Source organism: Lonchura striata, chromosome 2, assembly GCF_050655825.1.
Source record: "Lonchura striata isolate lonStrDom1 chromosome 2, ASM5065582v1, whole genome shotgun sequence".
In the NCBI taxonomy this organism is placed as follows: domain Eukaryota; kingdom Metazoa; phylum Chordata; class Aves; order Passeriformes; family Estrildidae; genus Lonchura; species Lonchura striata.
Window position 1 is genome coordinate 100,026,582 of NC_140704.1, and position 26,768 is coordinate 100,053,349.

The window sequence follows — 26,768 nt, forward strand, 5'->3', positions numbered from 1 at the left end:
CTGCTGCCTCAGTTTCCCAGGATGCTCAGGGGAGCATTGATGGCCTCCAACTGATGGACAGGCATATATCCAAGCCTCATGGTCCCAGAGAGTGGACGGCTGTCCCATCTCTGGACAAGAGAGAATTCCTAGTAGCGGCAGGAGATAGTTGCTTACCTTTCTCCTATGGTTACCAGCTGTTGGGGGGTACCATAGAAAAGACATCTAAAGCCCTAGAAAGCAGCTTATTAAAACAGAAAAGGGGAATATATAAGGCCACACCCCAAAATAGCTTCAACAAAGCCCCATATGCATACAATCTTTCAAATTGCTGTATAGGACAGCCTGACATGCCCATTTACAGACACTTTCTGAACAACAAAAAAGTAAAAATAAAAGTCTTGATCAAGACCTCAGTCACAGGACAAATAGAAAGCCCATGCAACCTCGTAACATGGGAGAGAGGGTTTGCTTGTGTCTCTACAGGCGAAGGACTCAGATGGACCCCGGCAAAGAATGTAAGGCCATACACCGAAATCTGGCAGTGCCCTCACCAGTGGCAGTGACTTTGCAGGTGCAAACCAAGAAGCAAGTGCTCAGATTTGAACTGTGCTAAGACGAGATGAAAACTACCTGCCAGAAACAATTCAAGACTATGGACATTTATTTTCACATACATGTTAATTTTGTACCCTTGTTACATTTGTTCTCTTATTTCAAATTTTTGTATTGAAGTTTCACCTATAGGTTAACCAAAGACAAATGCCTGGGTAACTCTGGCCAAGACTGCAAGCTCTGATACCATATCTCTAACTGATACAAAGCTCTAATAGACTTTTTCAGCCTAGTCAATTATAGAACCTTCCTCAAAAGATTTTAATAACACTACCTCAGTTAAATTCTTCCATTAGACTAAAGCAGTCAAAAGGTTAAAATGCTCAATCAGTAAAGAAATAAATGCCACCTCAATTTCAATTAATAATCTAGCTAAACAGTTTATCTGGAGGTTTGAGCTCTGCATCTTGGCTGAAGGAACTCTGTAGAGTAAGCTTGATTGTTTTAAGAGTAATAAGTATAGTTTCAGTACCAATATGTTATATACCCCAAGTTGTGCAAAAATAGTAATTAAGTCTGTATTTACCTTTTCAAAAGTTTAACGAAAAGGGGCAATTGTTGCAGAGGATAGATAGATACGATTGTTATTTTAGCTAGCCGGATGTCACTTCTACCCTTGGATGAATCATGGAGTGAAATGGACTCTTCCATCCCACCCCGCAAGAGATTGTGGTTCATCCCGCACCTCTGTACCTGCCCCTAAAACAGAGTCTGTAACCCCATTGGCCCATGCCTTGTCCCAGCCCACCTAGGAACCCCTGAAAAGGGGGCTCCGAGCGGCCATCCGGCCTCTTGGATTTCATCCCTCTCTTGGACTTCCTCCCTCTCTTGGCCCTCTCCTCCCCTCTTGGACTTCCTCCCTCCCTGGGGCTTCCCCTCTCCTAAACCCTCCGTTTCTCTCTCCCCTCCCCCATCCTCCTAAGCCCGGCCACGTGCTACGCCTGAGAGCACGAGGCTCGAGCATCCCTGAATTCTCCAATAAACCTCTTCCCCCAAGAGCAAGCTTCAGAGATCTCTGCCTCCCTACACCCCGACCGTGCAACAGGAGCCTACTCATCCCTCATCCAGGGTAATGGAAGATTAGCCCATTTAAGAGCATGAGCTACTAATTTACTAGAAAGAGTGTTTATCAAAACTCACATAAAGAGATTTTTCAACAGAAGGAGACATAAAGCCGAAAAAATATGGTGATGAATATTTCAGCAGTTGTATGAAGTTCAAAATTTCAAACTCTTTACAGAAGTGATACCTATTGAGGCAGAAAGCAATTTTGAACAGTCTCTAAATTGCAAACCCTGGGTACTTGCTTATAAACACTTTTGCATAAGCTTTTAGCATTCAGTGATGTAGATATTGAGATAGCTCCTTAAGGTCTCATTGGTAATGAGAACACTCAGTGGCCATTGTGGTCATGCCTCATTTATTTTGTGGATGTCTCCCTCCATAATGATGGTTAGTGATTACATTTTGGCATAAACACACTTGGTATGTACCACTTTCTGTTTCTCAATACTATTGCAATGGTGTCCTTAAAATTATGAGTGACAATAAAAGATCTAGGAATTTTAAAACTGAAAACATCCTATTTCGGTAAAGGAAAAATGTGAAGCTCACTGTTATATGATGTGACACAGCACATTTCCCGGAACAGCAAAATCAGCTGTTTTGTGCCTACTTGTTCTATTACCTTTTTTTTAAGTAACTATAACTTGAAACTTAGCCATATGGATGTCTGCATCATCCTGCAGAAGAAACATCTGATGGTCCATAAACATTTGTATGACTGTTTTCAACACTACCCTTTTTCTGTTACTCTGCTGTTCCCTGATGAAGATAGACTGCACATCTGTATAGAGTTTATCCTATGGAAAAATCAGGTGTCTTTCAATTACTCTACAAATAAAGTTCTGTAATTCATTGTAGATGAGAATAAGGAAGGTCAGAGAAAGTGCTGAGAGGGTTAGAAAGAAGAGTAGGACAGTTTATTGAGATTAACAGCTCCAAACTTGATGTTGCTAATGGCAAGATGGATTACACAAAACACGTGAATGCTTTCACAAAGTCCTATATCTCTTATATTCCTTATTATAAGGAGCTTACTCACAGCCCTGTAACAAAACCCTGTGCCCTTCTCACCCTGCAGGATTTTTAAGTGCTCAGTCAGGCTACCTGGGCTGATGACTGGCTGGTTGAGTCGGTGAATCCTGCTAGCCAAGATCACCTCAGACTTACTCTAATATGCTGACTGCCTGCAATCATAAGCATTGATGGCAGATACAATCTTCTTTTCAGAGTATGGGGCAGACCATCCACTGGCTGAAGAAAAACCCTAAGGCTTTTTATTAAAACATGTTTTTTTACTGGGATAAATAAATAAATAAATAAATAAATAAATAAATAAATAAATACATTAGTAACTATCCAGGCTTCCTCATCATTCACATTCTAGAATAGCTGCTGGGCTAGTCAGTGCTGTCCCAAAGGCAGCAAGGGTCATTAAAAGGTGTCCTGAAGACAATAGGCCTCCTGCCTACGCTAACACTGCCCCCATCTCGCCGGCAGACCCCGGGGCGCGGGACAGACCCTCCCGGCCCCAGGGGCAGCCCGGCTCCGCCGGCGCGCACCGCCGCTCCGCGCCCGACCGCGGAGCGCCGGCGCGCAGCCATCGCTGCCGTCCGACCTGCGCTCGCCCCCGCCCGCGCTTTTCTGCACCCGCGCAAAGCAGGATGCCGGGCTGCATTTCATTTTTAATTGACTTACAGCCTCCTTCCCAGCACCCAGCTCCTCCCCTTGCCCCAGCTGCGCTTCCAGACACACTTTTCCTGTTGCAAACGGCGTGAGCATCAGGTGCGGGCAAGGAGGAGCGGCGCCGCTCCCGCCTCCGAGATGCTGCTGCGGCGTGGGGAGCCCGAGGCAGGGGCTGCGGGTATCCCGGGTCGCCTGACTCTGCCCCCATCCCCACGGAGGTCGGCGGCTTTCCCACGCCGGCTGTTCCCCAGCCTGGACGCCGCGACAGCGGTGCAGAGGAGCCGGGGGATCCCATCCTGTTCCCCCTGCACTTCTGTGACACAAATCTTCCCTTCTCTCGTCCCTCCCCGCCGCCCCAGCCGTGCGCTTCGCTCCCTGTCCTTTCTTGCCGCCCTCCCCTCTCCCGGGCCGGGAGTACCGGGGCCGCGGCGCTGCGGGAGTCAGAGGTGCCAGCTGCCGCGGCTCTGCAGGGCCGGCTCCCGAGGCCAAGAGGGGACACAGCCCTTTCTCTTCATCCATTCCTCCTCTCCTCTTGTTTTCCATTGAGATCATTCCAGGCTTCCTCAAGATTCTTATAAATAATAGATTTTCTCTACTGTATTCTTCCCCCTCTCCCTTCCCGCTCTGACCACTAGCCCTCCGCAATCTCGTCAAAGGGACGGGTGTTTGGGGTGGGTTGTAGCTGGGGAGGAAGATAGTCCTAGACGCGAGGAGAGGGCGGGAGAGAAAGGGAGAGATTTTGCAGTCGTCTCTGGGCTGATTGGAAGAGGTAATCATTGTATCTTTGGCCGGAGGATTAGCAGATAAACTTTTATTGCTCCCTTTTGTGCGTGTGTGTGCGTGTCTTTGTGCGTGCGTGGGTGTGGGTGTGTAGAGGAAGAAGTCGCCTCTCAAGGGGGGAAATCTTTTTCATTTCCCTTTGGCAGGTGCAGGTCAAGGAGGAACTCATGAACATTTTGTCTGATCCATGATCTGTTTAGGAGAGGGGAAGCGACCCCTCTCCTCTTTCCCTTCCTTTCCCAGTTTTGAAATTATTCCATCCCCACCACCGCCGCCCTCCCGTCCTTCCCCGTCCAATTCCCCTTCCCCTTCCCCTCCACTGAATGAATGGAAGAGTCTCCACGGTTTTCTTCTGCTTCTCGCCCTGGACTGGAGAAGTGAAGGGACATCTATCCTCATCCATCTCTTTCTCGCTCCATCCATTCTCAAGGGGATTTCAGACCGTGCAATGTGTTTTCAGCCTCTTGCCGCTGCTACCACTTGATACTATGTTATGCGCAGGGAGAGGATTTTGCAGAAATGGATTTATTCTATTTTAAAGTATTTCTTCTCTAATAAGGTTCTCATTGCACACAAATATGACTAAATCCCCTATTTGGTAAATCTTTCTCTACCCCACCCCTCCTCTTTGGGTTCCCTCCCGCCCGCCCCCACCCCTTCAGAGGAGCAAGCACAGGGAGCTGATGACGGACCCATTAATCCCTTCTTCAATGCATCAAAAGAAGCCGAAGGGCTGGAAGTCGCTGGGCTCGGAGTCCTGCAGGAAATGCTTCGATCTGCTTTTGGTTCTGTATGAAACTGGTGACTAGGGGCTCGGCTCGCTCCGCCGCCGCCGCCCGCCGGCACCTGGATGCGCGGGCCGCCGCCGCCGCCGCCGCCTTGCCCGCCGCCGCCGCGATGCACCGCTCGTGGCGGTGCTGGTGATCGCTCGGGTGTGATGGGATTGAGCCGGCGGTGATCATTTGAAGGCGGTGAGGGAGAGCGAGGGAGAGAAAAGGCTGCTCAGCTCTGCTGTGTGTGTGGGGGCTTCGGGCTTTTTTTTCTTTTTTTTTTTCTTTTTTTTTCTTCTTCTTCTTTTCCTACTTCCATCCTCTCCCCGCCACTGGAAGTCCTCCCGTATCTAAATGGAATTAGTGGAGACCGAAGCCCCTTGTGTAAGGAACAGACATGACCCATGGGCGCAGCTTCTTTCACAGTGAGTATCAATCTCCCCCTTCCCACCCCCTACCCCCGACCGAGCTCCGCCGCCGCGCACGGGCTCCTGCCCTCCGCTGCCTCCGCACCGGGCGTAACGGGACGCCCAGACTCCCTCAGCGAGGGGGCGAACTCCCCCCACGCACACACCGCATCCTCTCCCCAGCACGCTGCGGTGCACCGGAGGGGAGCCGGTGTCTGCCAGCGCCGTGGGGCGGGCGGCGGGGCACGCTGCCGGGGGCTGGAGGCTGGCACCTGGGCGCCACGCGTCTGGTGGCTTTTGCCGCGCCGGGAGAGAGCGGAGGGAGCTGCCCCCGCCGGCCGCGGCGCCGCGGGGCCCCGGCCGCGGCTCGGATCGGCCGGCAGGGCGAGGGGGCCGGGAGCCGCGGCGGGGGCGGCCGCACCGGGCACGCATCCCGGAGAGCTGCGGGGCGGGGGCGGCGCTTTCGGCTGAAATCCACCAGGATTAGCAAGGAGGCACCGAAATGTATCACCTACTCTTCCAAGACCTTAGGGGCCTCAAGTGCGAGGTGGGACTCCCTCTCCCGCCTCTCTTTTGCAGAGGGTCCGCTGTTCTGAAGGGGCTTGACTGGCCCCAGCTCCTCCCAGCGCTTCTCTGCGCGCCCACACCTGTACAATAGCGCTATGACCAGGTATTGCCTGTCCAACAACTCTTCGCCAGGCTAAGCCACATCTATGCCAAATCACAGCCTCCTAAAATCCTGGCCAAGAGATAAATCACTTAATGTACATCTTGTAATGAAAAAAATGCACAGATCCAAAAAAGATGGAAAGATGCGTAATCAGAGCGGCACTAGAAAGCACGATTATAATTACACCCGTGATTAGGAGGGAAAGGGGGAGGAGGAAGACAGTGAGAATGCAACAAGAAATTTTATGGAAACTTCTTTAAAATAATACCCAAACCGAGATAATGTCAATATTGTTGCTATGCTGCCAACACTTCCCAAGTGACAGTTTTCAATGAGTGAAGATTCCATGGTTGGTGTCTTTGGGGTCTTGTTCCCTCCCCCTCCCCTCCCCCCCTGCCGAAAAGCACTGTTATTTTTCCGTGGCTTGAGAAAGAAAAAGGCGTGAGAAATTCAAACCTGAAATTGGGTATCATGCGTGAGTTTGTGCAGAGGGATCATAGAATAAAATGGTCTGCCTTGTCTACTTAAATAATATGTGTTTGTGTTGGCTTTTCCCAAGAGGACCACAATTTTAATTACTTTCTGACAACTTGCATGTTTTGGTGCTGCTGTTAATAACACTAAAACAAGAGCCTTTTTATTTTTATTTTTTTTTTATAGCATGGAAGAAGTGTTTCACTTTATCTATCCAAATGTTAGATATTATACATCTAGAATAAAACCAAAACCCCCAAAGACTTAATTTCTTAGTATCTGCTTGTCTATTAGACTTTACTACCAAGATTATTTTGACAGCTTATTAGTAGCAAATACTGATATGACATTTAAGTAAAGCTCTGTGCTTTAGGAAAACAGCTCTGTAGTTTGGAAACTTCTTTTCTAGCAGTTACAGCTGGAACTGGAAAGACCTGTGGGGCTTTTGTCATCTTGGTATAATAGATCTGTGACTTGGACCAACTCTCTTTACTTCTCTGAACTTCACTTTTTTCTGTATAGAAAATGAGAGGAGACCTAATAGATAAAGATGCTTGAAATGAATGTGTAAGAATCAGGTATGCATTGTTATTAATTGCCTAAAAGAAACACTTCTCACATGGAGTTTGTTCAGTTATCCTATTCTAGCTTCCACAAATTTCTTGGCAGAAGTAACACCAGCAGCTGATTCCATATTTGAATACCAATCCACTTTACACTATTGAGAAATTAGGTGTAGGCTGGTGAAGATTACAAGCATAGATGCATTATGATCACTGCATGAAACAGAGCTAAAGTAAATGAGCAACTCAGTAAAGGGGTGACTCCTGCTTTGCCTTTGGATTTTGACAGAGTTGACAGGCAGAGTCCCAGCTAGCATGAATTTCCAGAATTCATCCCTGAGGAGAGTAAGGGCATGAATGGCTAGGTAGCATTCAGATCTGAGTAAAAGGTGTAGTGTTCTCACTGAATGCCCATGGCACACAAGAGTTTTAACTATCAATGCTGCCAACATCTGTCTCTAGGGGCTGTGAGCCTGACCAAGAAATAGTGAATATGCAGCCAAGCCTTCATCTTCCCAGAATTTCAATCTTACCCTGCTTAATAGGGCAGCCATCATCCACGCCTCAAATGCTCTGTCACATGGGAAAGGTCAAAGACATGGAAATAGGGATCTCAATGCCATCAGAATACTGGAAATATGGAGACTGGCTTCCTTTGGGGTTAAAATTACACATAAATTGCGATTAAAAAGTTGAAAATGTTGAAAGCACCATCTTGGAAAGGATCATAGTTACTCACCGTGGGCTCATGGTGGCTTTTGGTGTCTCTTAGGGAAAATAATAAGTATGCCATTCAATTACTTTTATTAATTGATCAGTTCCTCATCACAGTCATCAACAAAATGATAGCTGACTGATCCAAAATGCTCTGAATAAGCAGGCAACTTCATTTCCACCTTAAGGTCAGTGCAGCCTGGGCAATGTGTTTGGGCCTAATGCCAAACTAGCTGGGGCAAAGCCCTAAGCACTCCAAGAACTGATGGATTTGTTCTCTTCTGCACTTGCAATTCCACTTTCCTTGATAGCCAAAGACGGTATGAATGATGACAAGAAAATTAGTTTGTGATTTCTTCATCAGGTAGCTTGCTAGTCACTTTGATCTTCCAAAATAGCCTCATTATGACTGTACTAAAGGTTTGCCTATTAGCCTTTTCTAGTCAAACTGTTATATTTGGAAATTCCCAGAAACCCAGTCATTTTTTCCAGGTCAAAGTCCATTTCAGAAAGGTTGCATTTGTTTCCAAGAGGCATAGTTGTCCTATCACAGTTGGAGACAGCAGACACCTGTTTGCAAAGTGGGCTGCAGATTCACTGCAGCAAAAATGCAACACCCTCTCAACAAGTCAAACTAGATTAATGAGATTGTTAAGCACACACAATAATTTACTTCACTAGAGATTTGCAAGTGCTTTGATGGATGTAAAGAATCCAACCTCTCACTTCTTTCCTACTCCCAGTACTCATTTTCAAATTTTATTATGCCACAGTGAGAGACATTAGTACATACAGTGGCACTGAAATTTAGTCTCCCTCTGTTAAAAGCAGCCACTTTTCTATTACTGACATGAACGTTTATTATATAAATAGATATTGGTAAAAATGTGTTTCTCTAATATTAAATAAAAATAAAAATAAAAATAAAACCCAAGGTTGAGAACATCAGTGCCTGTGGATTTTGTTTTAAACCCAGAAGATTTCCTCTTTATTTGCATACATTTGCAAAGATAAGTACTTACAAGAACAGGCCATGAAGAAACTTGCTTATACAATATGTGCAATTAAAAGATGCAAGTAAAAATGAAACTTTTTCTTTACAGCAATGCTATTTCATTTGTATTCTTCTGAGATATATGAATACAAGTAATTTGATTGCAGAAACTATCACTCTGTGATATTTAATGCATATTTCTCTTTCAGTTGTAGCAAGTCTAATCATCCTACATTTGTCTGGGGCAACCAAAAAAGGAACAGGTATGTAAACTTCAAACATTTTTGTCAGAAAATTTATTAAAGACCAAAATATGGACCTGAGTTTTTAGTTTAGTTTTTGAAATTTTTAGTAGTTCATTTACTTCCAGTGTCTGCCCATTTGTTTGGAGCATACATATGCCTGTATACACACAAAAAAGGGATGCTCATCAGGCTCAGTCTGACTCTAACTAAAGATCATACAATACTCCCACTTTCAAATTGGGAAGTCCAGTTTGGGCACTCAGCTACCTACAATTAAAACCTCTTTTCTTGTTGAAGTATAATTAAAAACCTGAAATTTGGTATCATGGGTACATTTGTGCAGGGGGAGTAGAGAAAGAGGGTCTTGAAAGCCTTGGATGCTTAGTGTGAGGAGAGCCTAGCAAGGAATGCTGCTAAGCACAGTGCGTGTCTGAACCTGTGTCTGAACGCACAGTCCCTGCAGGCTGGAATTCATTGTAGGAAATTTGGCTCCATGTCATATTCTGCCTGGATACTGACCAGGGTGAAAAAGAAACGCTTGCAGAGTATAAGTCAGATCTCAGATGGTTAATATCATCCTTGGAAACTGCTTGTTTTCATCCATAGACACTAAGAGGGAGCTTCAAACACCTTACGCACCAGGGGCTTAAGTTATATGGGACAACTCTTTGATTATTAAATACCTCATTCAGAGAAACACCAGTCTAGAACCTACTATCCTTCCTTTTAATAGCAGCCTAGATATATTTCCTTCTGAATAATCCACCTCATTTTAGCCTACTTGTCAAAAGCAAGATGCTTAGGAAGGGATTCCTGGTATTGTTCAGCTTGAGCTGGCCCAAACCTTTAACTCCAGTCTCTCTGCCAGAGAGCAGAAAGAAATGCAAGAGACTCAGGGCTAGGAAGAAAGCAGACAAGAAGGTCTGACTCTTCTCTCTGAGGATTCACTTAGGAGAAGGAAAGTTCTGGGCTGTGATTCCTGGCCTCAGAGCTATTTATTAATTTTGCAGCAAACAGTGAGATAAAAATAATCTACGAACTAGATTCCAGGAATTCTCCTGTCTACCTCTGTCCAGTGAATATAGACGAAATATGACAAAGATTTAAAACAGCTTCTTTATATGATCATAATTCTCTGTGTTATTTCCTTGGTTTTGTGACTGATATATTCCTGTATTATGGCACAAAGCTTGCTGATAGAGCACATGCTTGAGAATTGGAAGGCATGAATTTCCCACTCATACATTTCAAAAAGCTCACATTCCTTAGAAGGAATGTGCTTTCCTTTAAAAGCAATGCAAATTTATTTTCCCCCTTTCCTCTGCTTTGAAAAACATATTTTGAGTAAGAATTACATGTTTGTACCCCTAAAACAGCCTTCTTTTCCCCTAGATCAATTATCATACTCAGTCTGAACAAGTAAATGTTTGAGGCTCCTGACAGAAAAGGGGCTGTTGTATTTATCCTGTTAGAGAGTTGTTAAGTGTCACATGGACAAAATGATTTTTGGACTAATTATATAATGTTTAATATCATCATTTCACAGAAAAGCAAACTGTGTCCGAAGGACAGAGACCAGTGCAGTGTGGAACTTGGACAAAATATGCAGAAGGAGGCATCTTCACTTCTCCAAATTACCCCAACAAGTATCCTCCGGACAGAGAGTGTGTCTACATTATAGAAGGTGACCAAAAGAAGAATCTTTATATTTTATCATCAACTGTTTTAAAAATAATAAGTTTTCTTATATGTGAAGAGTATGTAGTCACGGTAATTAATCTTTTCAAGGCAAAATATTTAGAGAACCTCTGGATTTCTTTTTTGATATAACTCATAAATTAGTTAAGGTGGTGTGTGAGACTCAACAATAAACAGTACAATTTATTTCAGGATATTTAGAAAATGAACAGAGCCTAAAATGTAATGTGACAGAAGAAAGGATATTTTAAAATTAGTAGTAAAAGTGAACATAGGAAACAATGGTTTTGACTTTCATGCAGACATTTTAAACTTACTGTAACTGAACCAGGGATGACAAGCTTAGCTAGGCAAAGTACAGGAAAAGAAGTCATACAGAAAATATCCATATAGTGAATGTTAAAATGATTTTCCATCCTGTTGTTCATAAGAAATGAAAATGAAATAAATGCAACCCACAAAAATAGAACTAGAAGAGAATAAATATTAGCACAAAGCATCTCTAAAACTTACATTTTAAAGTGTATATATAATTGCAGGCATGGAAGTGATGTAGGAAAGGCTAAAGGTGTATTACAAACAATGTGGTTTCTTTTCATTAGTCTTAGTACAATGGATGTTGGAGAGATTGTTGTAATAATGGATCTCTGGAAAGTAATAGAGTTTAGATCCTCTCAGAGCTCAGAAAAAATGAATCAGGTACTGTATAGTAAATCCATGGAATAAAAAAACTTCTTTCATGAGTTGTGAATACATGTAGAATAAAACAGTGATGGTCTTCTATCCATGCTTCATTTAGGGAATTATTAATTATTTAATGCTGGAAGAAGGAATCACAGAAATAATTATTTTATGAAAGATGCAGGTAGTACCAAGATATATTTCCAAAATATATAGCTGATTTAAATTGAATGAACTGTTCTAGGCCCACACACACTATGTACTTTTAGAAAGTCAAAAGTCATGGCAAAATGACTGAATTCCACTTTGGTCCTAGATAACTTGAATGCAGTCGGAAGAGGTGATTATAAATAAGTAGCCAAACAAACTCTTAAAATAAAATTTATGCTAGTCTGTATATGTCTGAAATTTAAGCAGAAATATGGTAAATATTTTAATTCCAGCATAGTTTAATAGTTGGTTTAAAATAATAATTTTTTTTCAAGAAGATAAATGTATAGGTTCAAAATATACAACTTTGCATGATTTTTTTCCAGTTACACTTATGTTGCTAGATCCAGGTTTTTTTTGCATATATTGATCAAATTATCTAACACTATGTGAGACTGGGAAGAAGCAAGCCTGCTTTATCTTCAAAGATCTGAAACACAAGATATTTTATCATTAAAGTGAAAAGGTGTAGAAAATAACTCACCATTTTTTGGTAAAATTTAGTCCCACATCTCAGGTCATGAGATGTTCTTCCTCACAGTAGGAAGGTACTTGAAAGCCCAATATGGTAAAGACTTTTGTCTTTATTGGAGTAATTAAGTACTTACAAAAATATAGCTAATATGCTGAAAGACTGCAAAATACACTGTTGAAATAATGTGATTTAAAATATCTAAAAATTGAAATGCCAAAGGACAATTTACAAAGGAAAGATTTAATCAACCCACTTCTATGACAAAGATGAAATTCCACATTGACAAGTTTAGAGCAATGTATAAAGAAAAGAGTAAACTCAACAGATATCATGTCATAATTTATTTTGGAAAATTCAATCTTATAAAATGCAGTAGAACACAAGTTTTTCATGGCATGGATATTTTCTTCTTCCCACCCAGACTAATAACAGTTTGGTTTACAGCTGGTCATTTTAAAACCCACAATGAACCATAGGCATTGCACAACATTTCAGCTCTGATCTCCCCATGTCTATTTCTGTCTTCTAAAAAAAATCAGAAATAGTCATGTCTGTCTGGAAAATGTCACAAAAATAAGCAAAGATATAGGAAGATATCTGAGCAATAATATTTCAAAATGTGGCAGATTTTTAAAAAAATGCAAAAGAACTACCTAAGGTCAACAAAATCTTTGTGTAATTAGAATTAATTATTTGTCCATATTTATTCTTTTTGCAGCATATAAAATGACAGAAAATGATAAAGAAGTCTACCAAGTATAATTTTTCCCCACATCTTTTATATTCCATGAAACTCATTGTCATAAGGCAATGATAGTAAAGGATTTAAAAAAAAAATTCTGACAGCAATGTCTTTGATATTAGATAGCAATCTACAGAAATTGTGGATAATCATGACTAATGGAGGAAATAAATATTTTAGAGTAAGACAGAAATTTCTCTTTATGCATTTTATTTCTATATTTAGTATTGAAATTTCCATATGCTTGAACAGCTTCTGAATCTTGTTGAATGCCAAGCACCAAACTAGATGGAGTGTTGATGTGGTCTATAATATAATCCCCCAATCACTATCTCCCCATTGTATGTCTCAGGGAATTCAGCCAATCAGGACTGTATATAACATACTGAAAGTTGTATGATGTGAGTATAAATGCATATATGAATCACTAGGTTCTTTCCTAGCTGCTTGCATTCATTCCTTCATTTATTTGCTATGAAACATAGTCTTAGGGCAAATTCAAACAAAATTCCTATGACTTGAGTAGTCTTTACTGAAGACTCCAGCTTGTAGTATGTTGTAAGCAGTTGAGTTTCATCTCAATTGTTTTTCCTTCCCATTGTAGCTCAACTTTTGTGTATGCAATCTTTTTATCATGTCAAAATTATTTTGGTGAAGTAAAGGAACTGGCAAAGGTTGCCATGATCATAGAATCTGAATTTCTGAAAGAAAAGGAGATTCCTGACTGCAGAGCCTTCTATCTTAGCAGTCAAAGACATAAAAGCATAACCAAATCAAACAGTTTGAAGTTTCTTATATTATTCTGCTTTTTCTCTCTCTCTCTTTTTTTTTTTTAATTTTGATTTATTAATAATGATAATGAACTCTTGGGACAACTAGGAATTTTAAAGTACAGGTCGAATGCCTTTCTAAAAGAAATCCTCTAAGTCACCTAGAAATCACGGCCTCGTTACAAAAATTGTTATGCTACAGTAGAGTGTCACATGTAAGGCTTGGAAGAGGGGGATACAACTCCCCAAGGAATTTCTGATGAATCCCATCTGCCTTTCAAAATGCAATGAGAATTTTTTCTTTTTTTTTTTGTTTTTCCTTTTTTTCCTTTTTTTTTTTTCTTTCAATCTTAGTTGGCATATAGAAAACATAGATAATGAGCTGAGAAAAATTGGCCAAATTTCACCCTTATTTTGCATATTCATGATTCTAACCTGACAAAATTCACAGCTGCCCAGAACAATCACAGCAGTGACAGCAATAGCCTTTGCCAGACTGCAGAACATTTGGCATGTGTGCTGCAAAAGGAAATTTGCACAGGAGATTTTGTAGGAGCAAAGGATTTTATTTGCATTAAAATATTTGGGGAGTGGGATAGTCATACTATACACACTATAAATTGAGAATCAGTTTATCTTGTAAGTAAAATACCTGTAAAATTTTAACCACTCTTCTGCTTTTAATAATTAAGTGCTTATTTATAAATATAGTTATGGACTAGAGTTGCTTTATGGAGATATAAAATATATCTTCCACTTTACAAGTTTGTGAACATATTGAGTTACCACTCTTGATGTTCTCATGATCTCACAAAAGACCATTAAACTCCTCATATTTCACAGACATTAGAAAATTGTCATGTTATCTCCAAATTAAAAGCCTCTGCTCAAAGTTCTTTTGTATTTCACAGTGATTTTTGTGTTAAAAAAAATATGTTACCAAAACAATGAAAGAACACTATTTTCAAATGAAGATAAATGTGGTTTCCTTATCAATAATAGCAGAATAACCAGAAAGAATGAGGATTATTGAAAATATTAGTAGGGTAACAGATCATAGAGATTGCAGTAGGTGTTGAGTTGTTTCTCATTTCCATGCAGTGTGGCAAATGGAAACAGATTTTTTTCACTTAACTTCAGCTGTCACTACATAGACTTAGAGGCTGATTAGAATTAAAACCTTAATTCTGTAGTTTTGCTGAAACTGTTCTACTGCAAGCTGGAACCCAATGACTTTTTTTTCTCATTGGATATAAAATCTTGAGACAGCACTTGCATAAGATACTTAGATGAAAAATATGACAAGATATGCAAGCATTAAGTAGGCCTGACAATGGTTCTAAATATTTTTTGAAGAAAGACAATTGGAAGTTAAATATGGAAGTTATGGCATTTGAAATTAAGCAATTTTATGAGACGGTATATTATTCAATATATTTTATTTGGAGTGGGCACAACTTTTCCTGACATCGTAGCCACAGAAGCTCTGAAGATGTGAATGGGCTTTACCTGTGAATTAGGATACCAGAAATAACCACTCCATCCCTCCCTTTCTGATTAGATGTCCAGATGCCAATCCAGTCTGAAAGATTTGCATATTCTGGATTTTTTTGCTTTCTTTTCTGTAGGTACACACACACTATTATTAGCGGCTATTCTGGACTTGCAGTTTATTTTCTGTAAATTTTCCCGTGACCTCATTTACACACCCTTTGTTGCAAACGCTGTTGCACAAGATGTGTATTTAAACAATAGCTGCTTTTTCTACCTTATGTTTAGTAAAGAAACCCCTTATTAAAGCCAGAGCATACATGTGAAATTATACCATTTTTGCTAAAAGGAACTTAAAGTTGGGGATTTGAATTATGTGTTTTCATCCCTTATGGTCATATCTAGGAAGTTTTGATTAACTTTATGTCATATGTAGATTATTGCAAACAAAACATTTAACTATTAATTAAATATGAAGCACAAGAAGAAAAACATTTAAAAGCATCTGATGAAAAGGTCATGGATGTGTGAGTTACACCCTGGAGTTACACACAGTTACAGAAATATGAAATATTCCTAGTGGTATGGCCAAAATGATGCCAGAACATGACTATACATTTAAGGAGTGTGAACAGGCAGTGGTCCAGCCCTCAAACTCAATCCCCAGCCTTTTTTTTTATCCCCAGTGGAGAAGTGCTACTAATGAATATTCAGTGATTCATTCTTAAAGTGAAATAGGCTCTACTCATAGGACCTTCAGGAAAAAGTGGAAACTTCAGCTCTCCTTGAGCTGATGTTATTCTCTCTAATCCTCTAGCAAGATTTGAGCTTCACTAGGAAAAGCCTCACCTTGAGTTTGTTGAAAAATAAATAAAAACAGAATAGTGTGAACTATAGCAATATTCTGGTTATAAAACTGGTTGGTGATATAAGATTCAGAAAGCTACATGGATATTGTAGAAATTTTCTTTTTTTCTCAGGTCATTCATTCACCCAGCCAATAGCTCTCATGTGTAACTCTGTAGACCTGATTTTTATTTATCCACAATCTTTCCTTTTACTTTAGAGCCTCCTATACCAAGGCTATAGCTGGCTCTAGGGCTCCTTCTCAACACCAAAGATCATGTCAAATGAACTCTGAACTCTGAGGGAGACTCGTGGCCATTTTTAACCTTACATGAATCTTGGATACAAAAAAGACCTGTTAAGGATTTAACTGTGGGCCAGCACTTGTAACCCTCTTCTTGGTATGAAATAAGGAAGCAGAAAAGAAAGTTTTTAAAGGATAAAAATGTTTTGATAGTGGCATAAGCCATTTTTAAAATAATCACTTTGTGTCTGCAGGAAGCACAGCAGCTATACTGCTCTATGTCACTAACAGTACTAGGAAAATTAATCCTCATATGTAGTTTGTGACATTAAAACATAATAATAAAGCTCTAGACAGGTTAATAGCATAACACTGGAGTCATGAATGTGTAAAGATTTTCAAGCTATGATGAGCATTCTTAAAATTACCTAAAATGTTGTCAGGATAGAGTTTCTGATACCTGACTGTGGTCCTTCGGTGGATGATGAACAGCTCTCAACAAATTTCCTTAAATGGTATAAGAGCATGCAGAATATAATCCCAAATTGAAAGTTGCTGGTTGCTCTCTTCTGTCCTAGCATTGCTTAGTTGAGTTTAAATCAATAATTTTTATAAAAGTGTAAAGTCAAGAATAAAAACATCTGAAGAAAATTAATTGATGATGTCTTCCAGGTATTTAATATTTTAATATAATCTAAAAAGATTTACTTTAGTCTTCAAATCTCACCAAGGATAACATCATTATGATCTCCTTTATGAGCTTTATTATCTGACCTTACTTTTGTAAATTTTTGTATACTTTCAAAGTAGTTGCTTTTCCATAGACTGTGTATTTGGTGCAATTATATGTAAAACATAAACCTTTGCTTTTTTTATTGAATTTATATGGGCATAAAGATCATAAATTTCCTGTAAATCAGTATGAATAATGACAAGTCACTAGTAAGTATTTCCCTGAGTGTGAATGTCTTCAAATTGAGAATAGTAGAAAAGGTTTCTTTCTTATGTGAAATTAAATGTTTTAATAAATATCAATCATCCAATTATATTAACATTGTAAGTAAAGCTGTTAAAATAATCTTTCTTTTCAAACAAGGTTTTTCATTAACTTCTTAAATGCTTCTTATAAAATGAGGCTGTATTTATTTACATGAAATAGTTGTAAGAGGGATCTGACTTTGTGCTCTTTAAGTAAAGATTTCAAAATTTGCCTGATATCTTCTTACTCAGTTAATTTTAAATAGTCTGTCTTATGTGAGTAATGAGTTCATACCAAAAGCTTCATTTTAAAACATTTCAGAATCTAAACAAGATCTTTGTTCTTGTAATACTGAGTTTTCTTATGACTCTTGAGGAAATAAATGTAGAGATACTGACTCCTGGAGAGGCAGCAGTTTCCATGCTAAGCAGTTTCAATGCTAGTAACTTGGCTTGGAGCTTGATCTTCCATATTTTCATGTGAAAAGAATGGTAACTCTGGCAAAGCTCATGGCAATATAAACCTCTCTTGATATGTGTAAAGTGTAGGACATGATCCCATGAGAGGCACAGAAGGCAATGACACAACAAATCCTTGTCTTAGCAGAAGGCTTTGTCAGCAAAAGGCTCCAATGCACCATGCTCTAGACACAGAAGGCACAGTTATTGCTATGGCCAGGATTAAGCATAGAAAACAGTGCACCTCTGTGAGGTTGCATTTTATCATTTGATAAAATGGATCAAACCATGATTTTTTCCCTCCTTTTAAGAAAATACTGTATTTCTACTAGATAATTTTTTTGCTTTATACAGGAGATGCCAGGAAGTCTTTGTTTTAGAGATTGTTCTGACAGTCTCTAGACTTAGTACCTATCATTAAAGATGGATTTTCTTTAAAATGTCTAATAAAGTGGCCACTATGAAGTTCCTTCAAGATTTTCAGTATATAATTTACACTTCTGTTATCATCCTTATCTAGTTCTTCCTTTAGTGAGAACTCACTGCATTTTTTCTTATGTTTCCAATGAGATGTTATTCTGAGTATATGCAATTACACTCCAGTTTGTCATTGACTGAAGTACATATGGGAACATAATCTATCCTTACTGCAGCACAATTCTGATCAGCCTTTTCTTCATCATCTTTGTCAGTACTAGATATAAAACAAGTATTCTGATTAATGCCCCTCCCTTAAATACAATAAAAAAGTATTTTTCTAAGTATGTAAGTTTCTTAGAAACATTTTATATTTGAAGAAAATGTTCCTGGCTATATTTTTCTGTTCATCACGGATATCTCTCTCTTATCTTTACTAAGCACTGCTGTCAAGAATACTTTTTTAAAGGAGAACAACAAATAGCCTGACAGTGTGAAGTCTATAAAAAATACAGATGTACTAATTTTAAAACAAGTTTTTAAACAAAAATTTAGCATCCATACAAAATTGAAATATTTATTTTTCTTCAGTCTTACTTTATTTTTGAAAGGTCTTGGGTTAGAAAATAATAAGATAATTTTCTTTTTTTGTCTCTAGCTGCCCCTAGACAATGCATTGAACTACACTTTGATGAAAAATATTCCATAGAGCCTTCTTGGGAGTGTAAATTTGACCACATAGAAGTACGAGATGGACCTTTTGGCTTTTCCCCAATCCTTGGACGTTTCTGTGGACAGCAAAATCCACCTATGATAAAATCCAGTGGAAGATTCCTGTGGATAAAATTTTTTGCTGATGCTGAACTGGAATCTATTGGGTTTTCTGCTCGGTATAATTTTACACCTGGTAAGTACAAACCATCACATTTTTAATAGAAAAACTTATCATTGTAACTTTTCTAATGATGTATAATCTTGCTGTTGAAGAATATCTTTAGCTGGGGCTTAGTGTATTTTCAAGAAAGGTATTAATAGATAGAAAATTGATAAAAGTCATATGTATCTTTTGCATAACAAGTAAGGCTTATTCAAGTGAAAGATTTTCAGATTCTGCAGTTTTAAAAAGTATTATTTTCAAGTGAATGCTATTACAGAAGGTCATTCAAAATGTTTAATGGGAAGTTTAGTGTTTTATGCTTGCTGTTACACTGTACAGCTTTTCTTTCAAAAAGACCATTGATAAAGTATTCTAATAAAATATGTAATTATCTCAGAAAATTCCATCATTGCTTTTCCACTTCACCAATCATTTCCCCAGCTGAGGAATGGCATACTTCTCCTTCCTCAATAAAACAAACTATTACAACTATTACCAAAGGATGTGTGAGGTTGAAAGAGTAACATATATTAAATATTTTTCTTAAAAGGTTGTAAATCTTAATTGCAATTCTACAAGTATTCCTTGTCACTGTTTAATTCATTAAAGTAAAACAAAATTCATAGTCATACTTTCCATTAATTCCCCTGCTCCCCCACTTATTAACAAAAGATTGCTGATTTGAAATTTCTTCTTTGGCTTCAGGTCTAATATACTGCACTGCAACTGCACTGCTGGATGTGACGTAGTTCTGTGACTTCTTATGTATTGAGTGATGAGTCATGCTTTAATATAGCTCACTCTAAAGCACTGTAATTATTATGTAATTTTGCCAATTATGTCACTATTTTTTTCAGCTAAATTGTTGTATTAGGTTGAACAGTATTCTCTAGAATACTGCCTAAAATTAGCAGACCCAAAACTCTTCCTTAAATATTCCAGTAGCATCATAGAAGATGGCAGGTCTACATGCTCTGTGTGTTCTTCTTTCTGGTTTTCCTTCATTAATTCAAGGAAAACATTTATAAAACTAAGCAGCATAGTAAAATTTTCTTTCAAGTCCATGATACTATTTTTCAATGGCTAAACATATATAGAAGGTTCAAACAGGAACAGAATAGAGAATTTCTGTAGCAATTTATCTGATAGCCAGGTATATGTATCTGTTGTAAAATCAAAGACAATAGACAAAATTTTGTTATAACCATGCATATCCACTCTGAAAAGTGAGTTAAATTTTTATCTCTTATTTACCATTGGTTTGTGGGCTTTTGCCATTTCCTTGCCCTGTGACATAAGTACTTTGCTTTAGATCTTGTTACCTTTTTTTTTTTCAAATTATGGTTGAAAAGATATTAATAGCAAAATCTGTAACTTAGTCTGTATAAAGACTCTCAAGCAAAAGACAATTTCATGGATCATGTTTTATCCTCATTCGCTTTCTACTGATGTAAGGAGAATTTCTACACAAAGATCAATGCTGGTAAATTGGTACAACAGCATAAATTATTCTAGACTTCAGATGGAATAGCTATATCTTTTTCCTTCCTTGATTCTTTCTTTTTTTTTCCCTCCATACATTTCAATAGAAGCTCTGCAAGTAGTAGAGAGTTAATAGGAATATTGGCCAAAATAAGAATATGATTAATCTGACAAGTGCAAAACAGAACTGTTGCTTTCTTGATCACCAATAAGAGGAAGAACTTCACATTCCACATTATTACTTGTATAGTCTTTTATTATGCAGACATGGATAAGGCATGACATTTTGAGATCTATTGTCCATATGTGTGCACTGGGGGTGGTTCCTGACAACTCTTAAAACAGAAGGATGGCTTTTGAGATTGTATAAGAGAGTAACACAGAGAGGATTCCACTCCAGAGTATAACAGAGTAACATAGAGAGGACTCCAATACAGAAATTATCACCTAAACCACCTAGAACCAGCTCCGATAGTGACAACTTTAAAAATTAAATTATGAACAAGGAAGAGATGAGAAGAAATTTTTCAGCTGACCTCTCTTTAAAGAACTTGAAGAAAAAGATCCAAATCAAAGACTGATTTGGAAACTGTTGCTGTCTCAAGCAGCTGAATGCTCAGGGGATATGTGATTTTTGTTGCCACTCATCCCACTTGTCAAAAGCAGGACACTCTTCCTAACTGCAACCTGCAAAGGAGGCTTTGCTGATCCAGAGACAAGTGCAACACAGTTATTTATTGAGTAACAGCAATCTTTGAGGGTCCCCACCTACCCCCACATGTCTCTCATCTGCCTCCTTTGCATTTGAGATCTTAATGGAGAATAAAAAGATGCATTGTTAAATGTGTGTGTGCCAGGATTTAAAAAATAAAAAGTAAATTTAACTAAATCGAAGCTGCAACCATTTATTGTTATTTGAATGGTACCTAGAGAAGCAGGGAAAATTATTTACTATGTCTCCAGGGTGTATAAAAACAGATAACTGGATGAAGTTGAAAAAAAAGATCAGTTAGGATATAATGAAAAATGCTGAAATGGAGCTCTATTAATCTGCAATTGGAAAGAATCCTGCACCTAAGGCATTTTAAATCTAGTTTGGACTAAGTCCTATAAAAAGAAATTATATAGAAAAATCCTAAGGGACAGACTAATAATTTGCACTTATGGCAACTTTTCTGTTCAATAATTTCTTTGACTCCTTGGTATTGAAATGGTTGGAAATTCATCCACTAAGGCAAAAGTCCAGCAGGGGCTGTGGTTTCAGAAACAAATGTAACTCTTTTGCTATACATTCTTTTCCTTTTAAATGAACCTTTTTTCGGAGGTCTTTTCAGTACTCTAAAAAGTGAGATCTTGCAGAAGAAAAAACTTTAGCAGCAATATCAGAGCTACATACATAGCCAACACAAACACACCCAGAAGCTGGTAAAATTACCTTAAGTTTTGCTAAAAAAATTCCTTTTTAAGAGAATAATTTTGGCTTTCATTTTTGTAATTTCTTAATTATAGTCTTAAGAGACACATGGATGAATGACATGGTACATTTGGTCTTAGACTGCTTTCAATGTCAAACTCCGAGCTAAGGGAAAAACTATTAATCTTTTTTTAATTACAACTAATATCAGTAATAATCAGATGCATTTTGATGTAAATTTTCAATCATTTTGCATACATGAGAGTTTATAAACAAATGAAAACTTCTTTACTCTTTATATACTATTTTATTTTTATTCTTTATTTTAAAATTCTGATTAACTGTGTTTATTTCAAAATGGAACTACCTGAAACTATTGAACCTTCATAAATGTATACAAAATTTTTGTTGGGTTGTTTCTTTTTAAGGAAATCTGATGTATGAGAGAAACACATATCAGGCTACAATATTTTTAGGTCCTGCTGGTTCATTTTGAATACAATTTTGATTGACTAGGGAAAAACCCATGACACAAGGATAATTCATCCTTGCTCTTGTTTTGTCAGTCTTTGGGCCACTGAAAGGCCTACACCTGAAATTTCATTTCACAGCTCTAGGTTGTTTGACTCGATTTATTATACTCATTTTTTCTAAAAAGCTTCATCTCAAGACTATTTTCCAAACTGGTGTTGAATCACTGTTTTGCGTTGAAAAAATTCAAGTACTGCTTCAAATTATTGACAACTCTTCTTTAAAAAGAATCTTTTTTTTTTTCTTTTTTTTTTTTTTTTTTTAGTACAGACAAGAATTCAGGCAGAGAGAGGCTGTGCTTATCTGGGCTTTCTTGCTCAGCTAGAATAATCAGATTTCTGTTTATCCTGGTCCCTGATTTTGCAGGACAGTGGCTTAAGATAGCACATCATTACTTTCAGTTCCTTCACTTAGTAGAAGCCATCTGTGTTTTTATTTAGCCTCATTAATATAAACGTCAGTCAGTAATGTTTTCTGTTCAACTGCCTGATAATGGAAAACAAAACAAAGATTTATTCTCTTGTGTTCCAAAAAGTGGAATATGAAACACTTTCTAACCAAAGTAACAGTACTTTTAAATTCCCATTACAGTGAATGTCAGAGTAATAGAATAATTATGTCATCTATCTTGAGGGAAAAGAATAAAAAACAACCCAAATTCCCCTTCGTTGAGAAATTTGCACATTTTATAACTCATGAAAAATTTAATGAGAATTTATTAAATTCAATCACAATTCTAAGAAACTTAGATAAAATATTATCAAATCATTTTGCCATCTAATGTCCATCTTCTGCCTTGAATGTGTTTAAGCAGGGGATATTTCCCAGACATCTGGAATATCTGAATATCCATGTGAGCTGGGTCACTTGTACTTTTTTTTTACTCTTCTGAACCTGATCTGATTACTTTTAATTTGGTATTAGCATGACAATCACTTTTTAGCAACTTGAAATCCAGTTAAGCTTTTTGAGAACCAACAAACTATGCCAAAGCCATTTAACTTTAAAGAACAAAATGGTTTCTTTTTGGGAGCAGATTTGGTTTGGAAGATGAGAAATTACTCATTACAACTTAATTTTGAGACAGAACCACGTGATGTCAAAAGTGTGAATCTGTTTTATTTATTGAGATATAACTTCCCAGCACTTCAAATTGCTATAAGCAACTTCCTGGAGTTATGAACTTTTATTGTGTTCATATAAGTGCACTTCATAAGAGTCAGGCACTTCATTGCTGTTTACAAGGCATTAGGGCATCCTGGTCTTGGGAAAGGGAAGGAATTTTTCTCAAGTAGGATGATGAATTACATTGAAAATCATGATCACAGGTTTCTATTAAATTTAAAGTGTAAAATAATTCCTTATGTGGAACAAATGAGTATCTAAAAGGTCTTGTGGGGTTCTCAGATCCCATATTATGTGTTACCGTCACATAGCTATATGTTTCTTTCAACAATACCCAAAAGGCAAATACAGAACATCTTAGTTTAGAAATCCCTACATGCTGGGAGTATCATATTACCAACAGAAGTTGAACATTTAAGTCCCTACTCTGTGGAACTTTGATGTAAAAACAAGAGCAAGAGTCAAATAAGATACAGTTTTAAGTATTTCTAGCACTGGAGTAAAGCAAAATGACAACTTAACTAGGGACACTTACTGCTTCCCCTGACATCAGTTCACCCTGTTCTCTACAAAAATCCCTTCCCTATATTCATTCCATAAGAAGCCGGCATAGACGTCTAGAGAAGGTTTACTGGGATATTCTGCAGCTGTACAGGTACAAATAATTATATTCCACCTCCACAGGAAACACTTTTCTTCATTTACAAGTGACCTCACCAATAATGGTGATTATTATGCTGCAATGATAAATATTCTTTTTAAATATTCTTTTTCTCTGACAAAAAGTCTATATTTTTGGAGCACTTGTGAGGGATCTTTAGGAAGCTTTGATGTACATTAAAAATTAGTCCTAGAAAACCAACATTTTTAGAATAAGCTGTATTTTGTATAATACTGGTGTCATTCTAGAAATAGTTTATATTATTACTTGTTGCAAAACAATTAAATCTAAAGCAGAGGATTTTCCTTAAATATGGTCTTTTTCTTATCCTCTTTTCCCTAAGGATAAACTTTTGACTTTATGTAAATACTATGCTGAGTTAGCTTAACCTTAGGTCTGATATAAACCTTTGCTTTAAACACTTATAAAATAAGGAAATAACCAGTGGGCCCTGGAAATTTCTTTTCCCTATTAATTCTTTATTTTTCTGTAACATTGTGAAGCACTTGGAAATAGCAGATCAGGGAGGATAATATGGAACAGAAAGCCTGGGTAGTCCTTTTTCCACAAGTGTTTAAAACCAACTTATTTACAATGAAAATTTTCACTGCCCACATTCAACACTTCCAAAGCCAGTTGCTGTGTTACTTGTTTAGCTCTCATTCAAACATTATAGCACTTCAGGGGAAAAACTGGAAACTTCTCATATGTAATGAATAAGGAGTTTTTGATTACTCTTCAGAATTTTCCAGGTCATCTGATTTTCTCATCTGGCAGATTTTCTAAAAGCTCATCTTGGGATGCACTCCTGGGTGGTTGTGTTGTCTCCTCCTGACAACACTGTTGTCTGTATTAGTTTTCTTAGGGACCTTGGAAATGTGGACCTGGAGAGATTCTTCTGACACTGATGCAATTGTTTTTCTTCACTAATACTTTTCTTAATCTGTTAAATTTTCATCTCTTTGCATTGTATCTACAGGTTTATAAGGTGTTCCTGGTACAGCAATTGCCCCAGTGCTTTTGAGTTATCAGTCTGCGTGTGCCCCATCTGTTGAGGCAGAAAAACTATTTTTTAATGTAGCCATTCAGTTTGATTCTTTAGCTGTTAGTATATGTTAGGTAAAACCTATGTTTATATCATTTCAGTCACCTTTTTGCATAGACTTCTAGAGAAAGTTTACTTCTACAATCAAGAAACTGTGATTGTAGATTGTTCTTGTTATTTGTCTAATTTATTTAATGAAGCATTTCTCAATTATTTAATGAAGCATTTCTCAATTCTAACAGCAATAAATATTGATCTTTATTGAGATATTTACCTTTCCTTAACAGATTTTTTCCTGTATGTACAGTGCTTCTAGCTAATTCTTCTTAAAGAAATATACAAAAACTGTTATTAGAAGTCACTCAGTTCCCTGTAACTAATAAACAGGCTTCTTGACAAATAATTAGTAGCTTTCCAAATTTAAGTCTTTGCAAAACTGTTTCTATTTCTAGAACTGAATATTTTGTCAGTATACAATGTTTAGTAAATGACTAAATGTGTCAGATAATATGTAAATCCTCTGTCACCACTTGTTATGTACACTCAAATATTGTCTAGCATTGGTTCATTTTCCAAGGACAGTACTCATAGTTTTGTAAAGAGGACAATCCAGAAAAACTCTTTTGCCTATCAGTACTGAGGTGAATGCTACTGAATATTATTTGCATATTTGTAGTTCTAGTAGGTGTTGTCATCTTAATATATCTTTTGCCATATTGATTGCTGAGACCTGTCTTGATTTGTTTACTGTCTTGTTGAGTAATGCAGGCTATGTAATAGATTGATTTTAGATATTACACTTGAGCTTCTTTGATAGTCAGGTCTAAAAAATAAGATCATGCTTAATTCAACTTTGACACAAATATTGTTTATTGTTTAAAATATTTTAAATATTTTGCAAATAAATCTACCTTGCCCATTAGAGCATCTATGCCTTTGATCCATCTTCTCTTTTTCCCCTACTATGTACTAAGATACTGAAGAGTCAGCAATCTTTAGTATCATACTGCTGTCATGGGGTAGGGAAATACTATCATGTAAAGTCTTTTTCATGTGAGAAACAGATAGTACAATGATTTCTGTGAAAAGTAGGTGTCATCTCTATGTTTACATCTGGTCAATATGTCTGTTGCTAGACACAAAACTCCTGGAAAATCAAGACTGTGAATCAAACTTATGAACACCCTGACTAAGTCCGATTGTTTTTTTCCTTTTTTGCACTTTGTGTCTCTCTCTCTCTGTACAATGATAGCTTGTCTCAAGTTTCTGACAACTTCCATTCACCATATATTTATATCTTATACTTTTATCTTATACTTTTATCTTACTGAGGAGATACAAGCAAACCTCCTCTCAAAACATTGACTGATGACACCTGTACAACAAGGTGTGCTGTCCTAAAAATGATCATGACAAATTGAGGTAGGGAGAGGCTAAATGTTTTTTAAAACCTATTTTAAAAGGGTTCCATTTTCAATATAGTTGGGTTCATACAAGAGTCATCTGCTCACTGTGGGTGTTGCTTAATATTTGTGAATATTGAGTAGATTAAATGAGGGTTTTTTCCCTTATACTATTAATTCACCTTAGTTAGAGATATACTTAATCTTTTGTTGGGGAAAAGCAACAAGTAATTTTTTTTGTTCAATTTATGTTCAATGTA

At 37.7% G+C, this 26,768-nt stretch overlaps 1 protein-coding gene across 2 annotated transcripts in view; it reads left to right on the forward strand.

The window, feature by feature from the left end:
• Nucleotides 1–3,426: 3,426 nt before the first annotated feature.
• The window catches only part of NETO1 (neuropilin and tolloid like 1), a 62,723-nt gene continuing 39,381 nt past the window's right edge, over nucleotides 3,427–26,768 (forward strand). For both annotated transcript variants that reach the window (XM_021530866.4, XM_021530867.4), the window contains exons 1-4: nucleotides 3,427–5,317; nucleotides 8,924–8,977; nucleotides 10,506–10,643; nucleotides 18,629–18,877. In XM_021530866.4, the coding sequence (XP_021386541.1) occupies nucleotides 5,290–5,317; nucleotides 8,924–8,977; nucleotides 10,506–10,643; nucleotides 18,629–18,877 (469 nt within the window). In that variant the 5' untranslated portion in view covers nucleotides 3,427–5,289. The remainder of the gene's footprint in view (nucleotides 5,318–8,923; nucleotides 8,978–10,505; nucleotides 10,644–18,628; nucleotides 18,878–26,768) is intronic.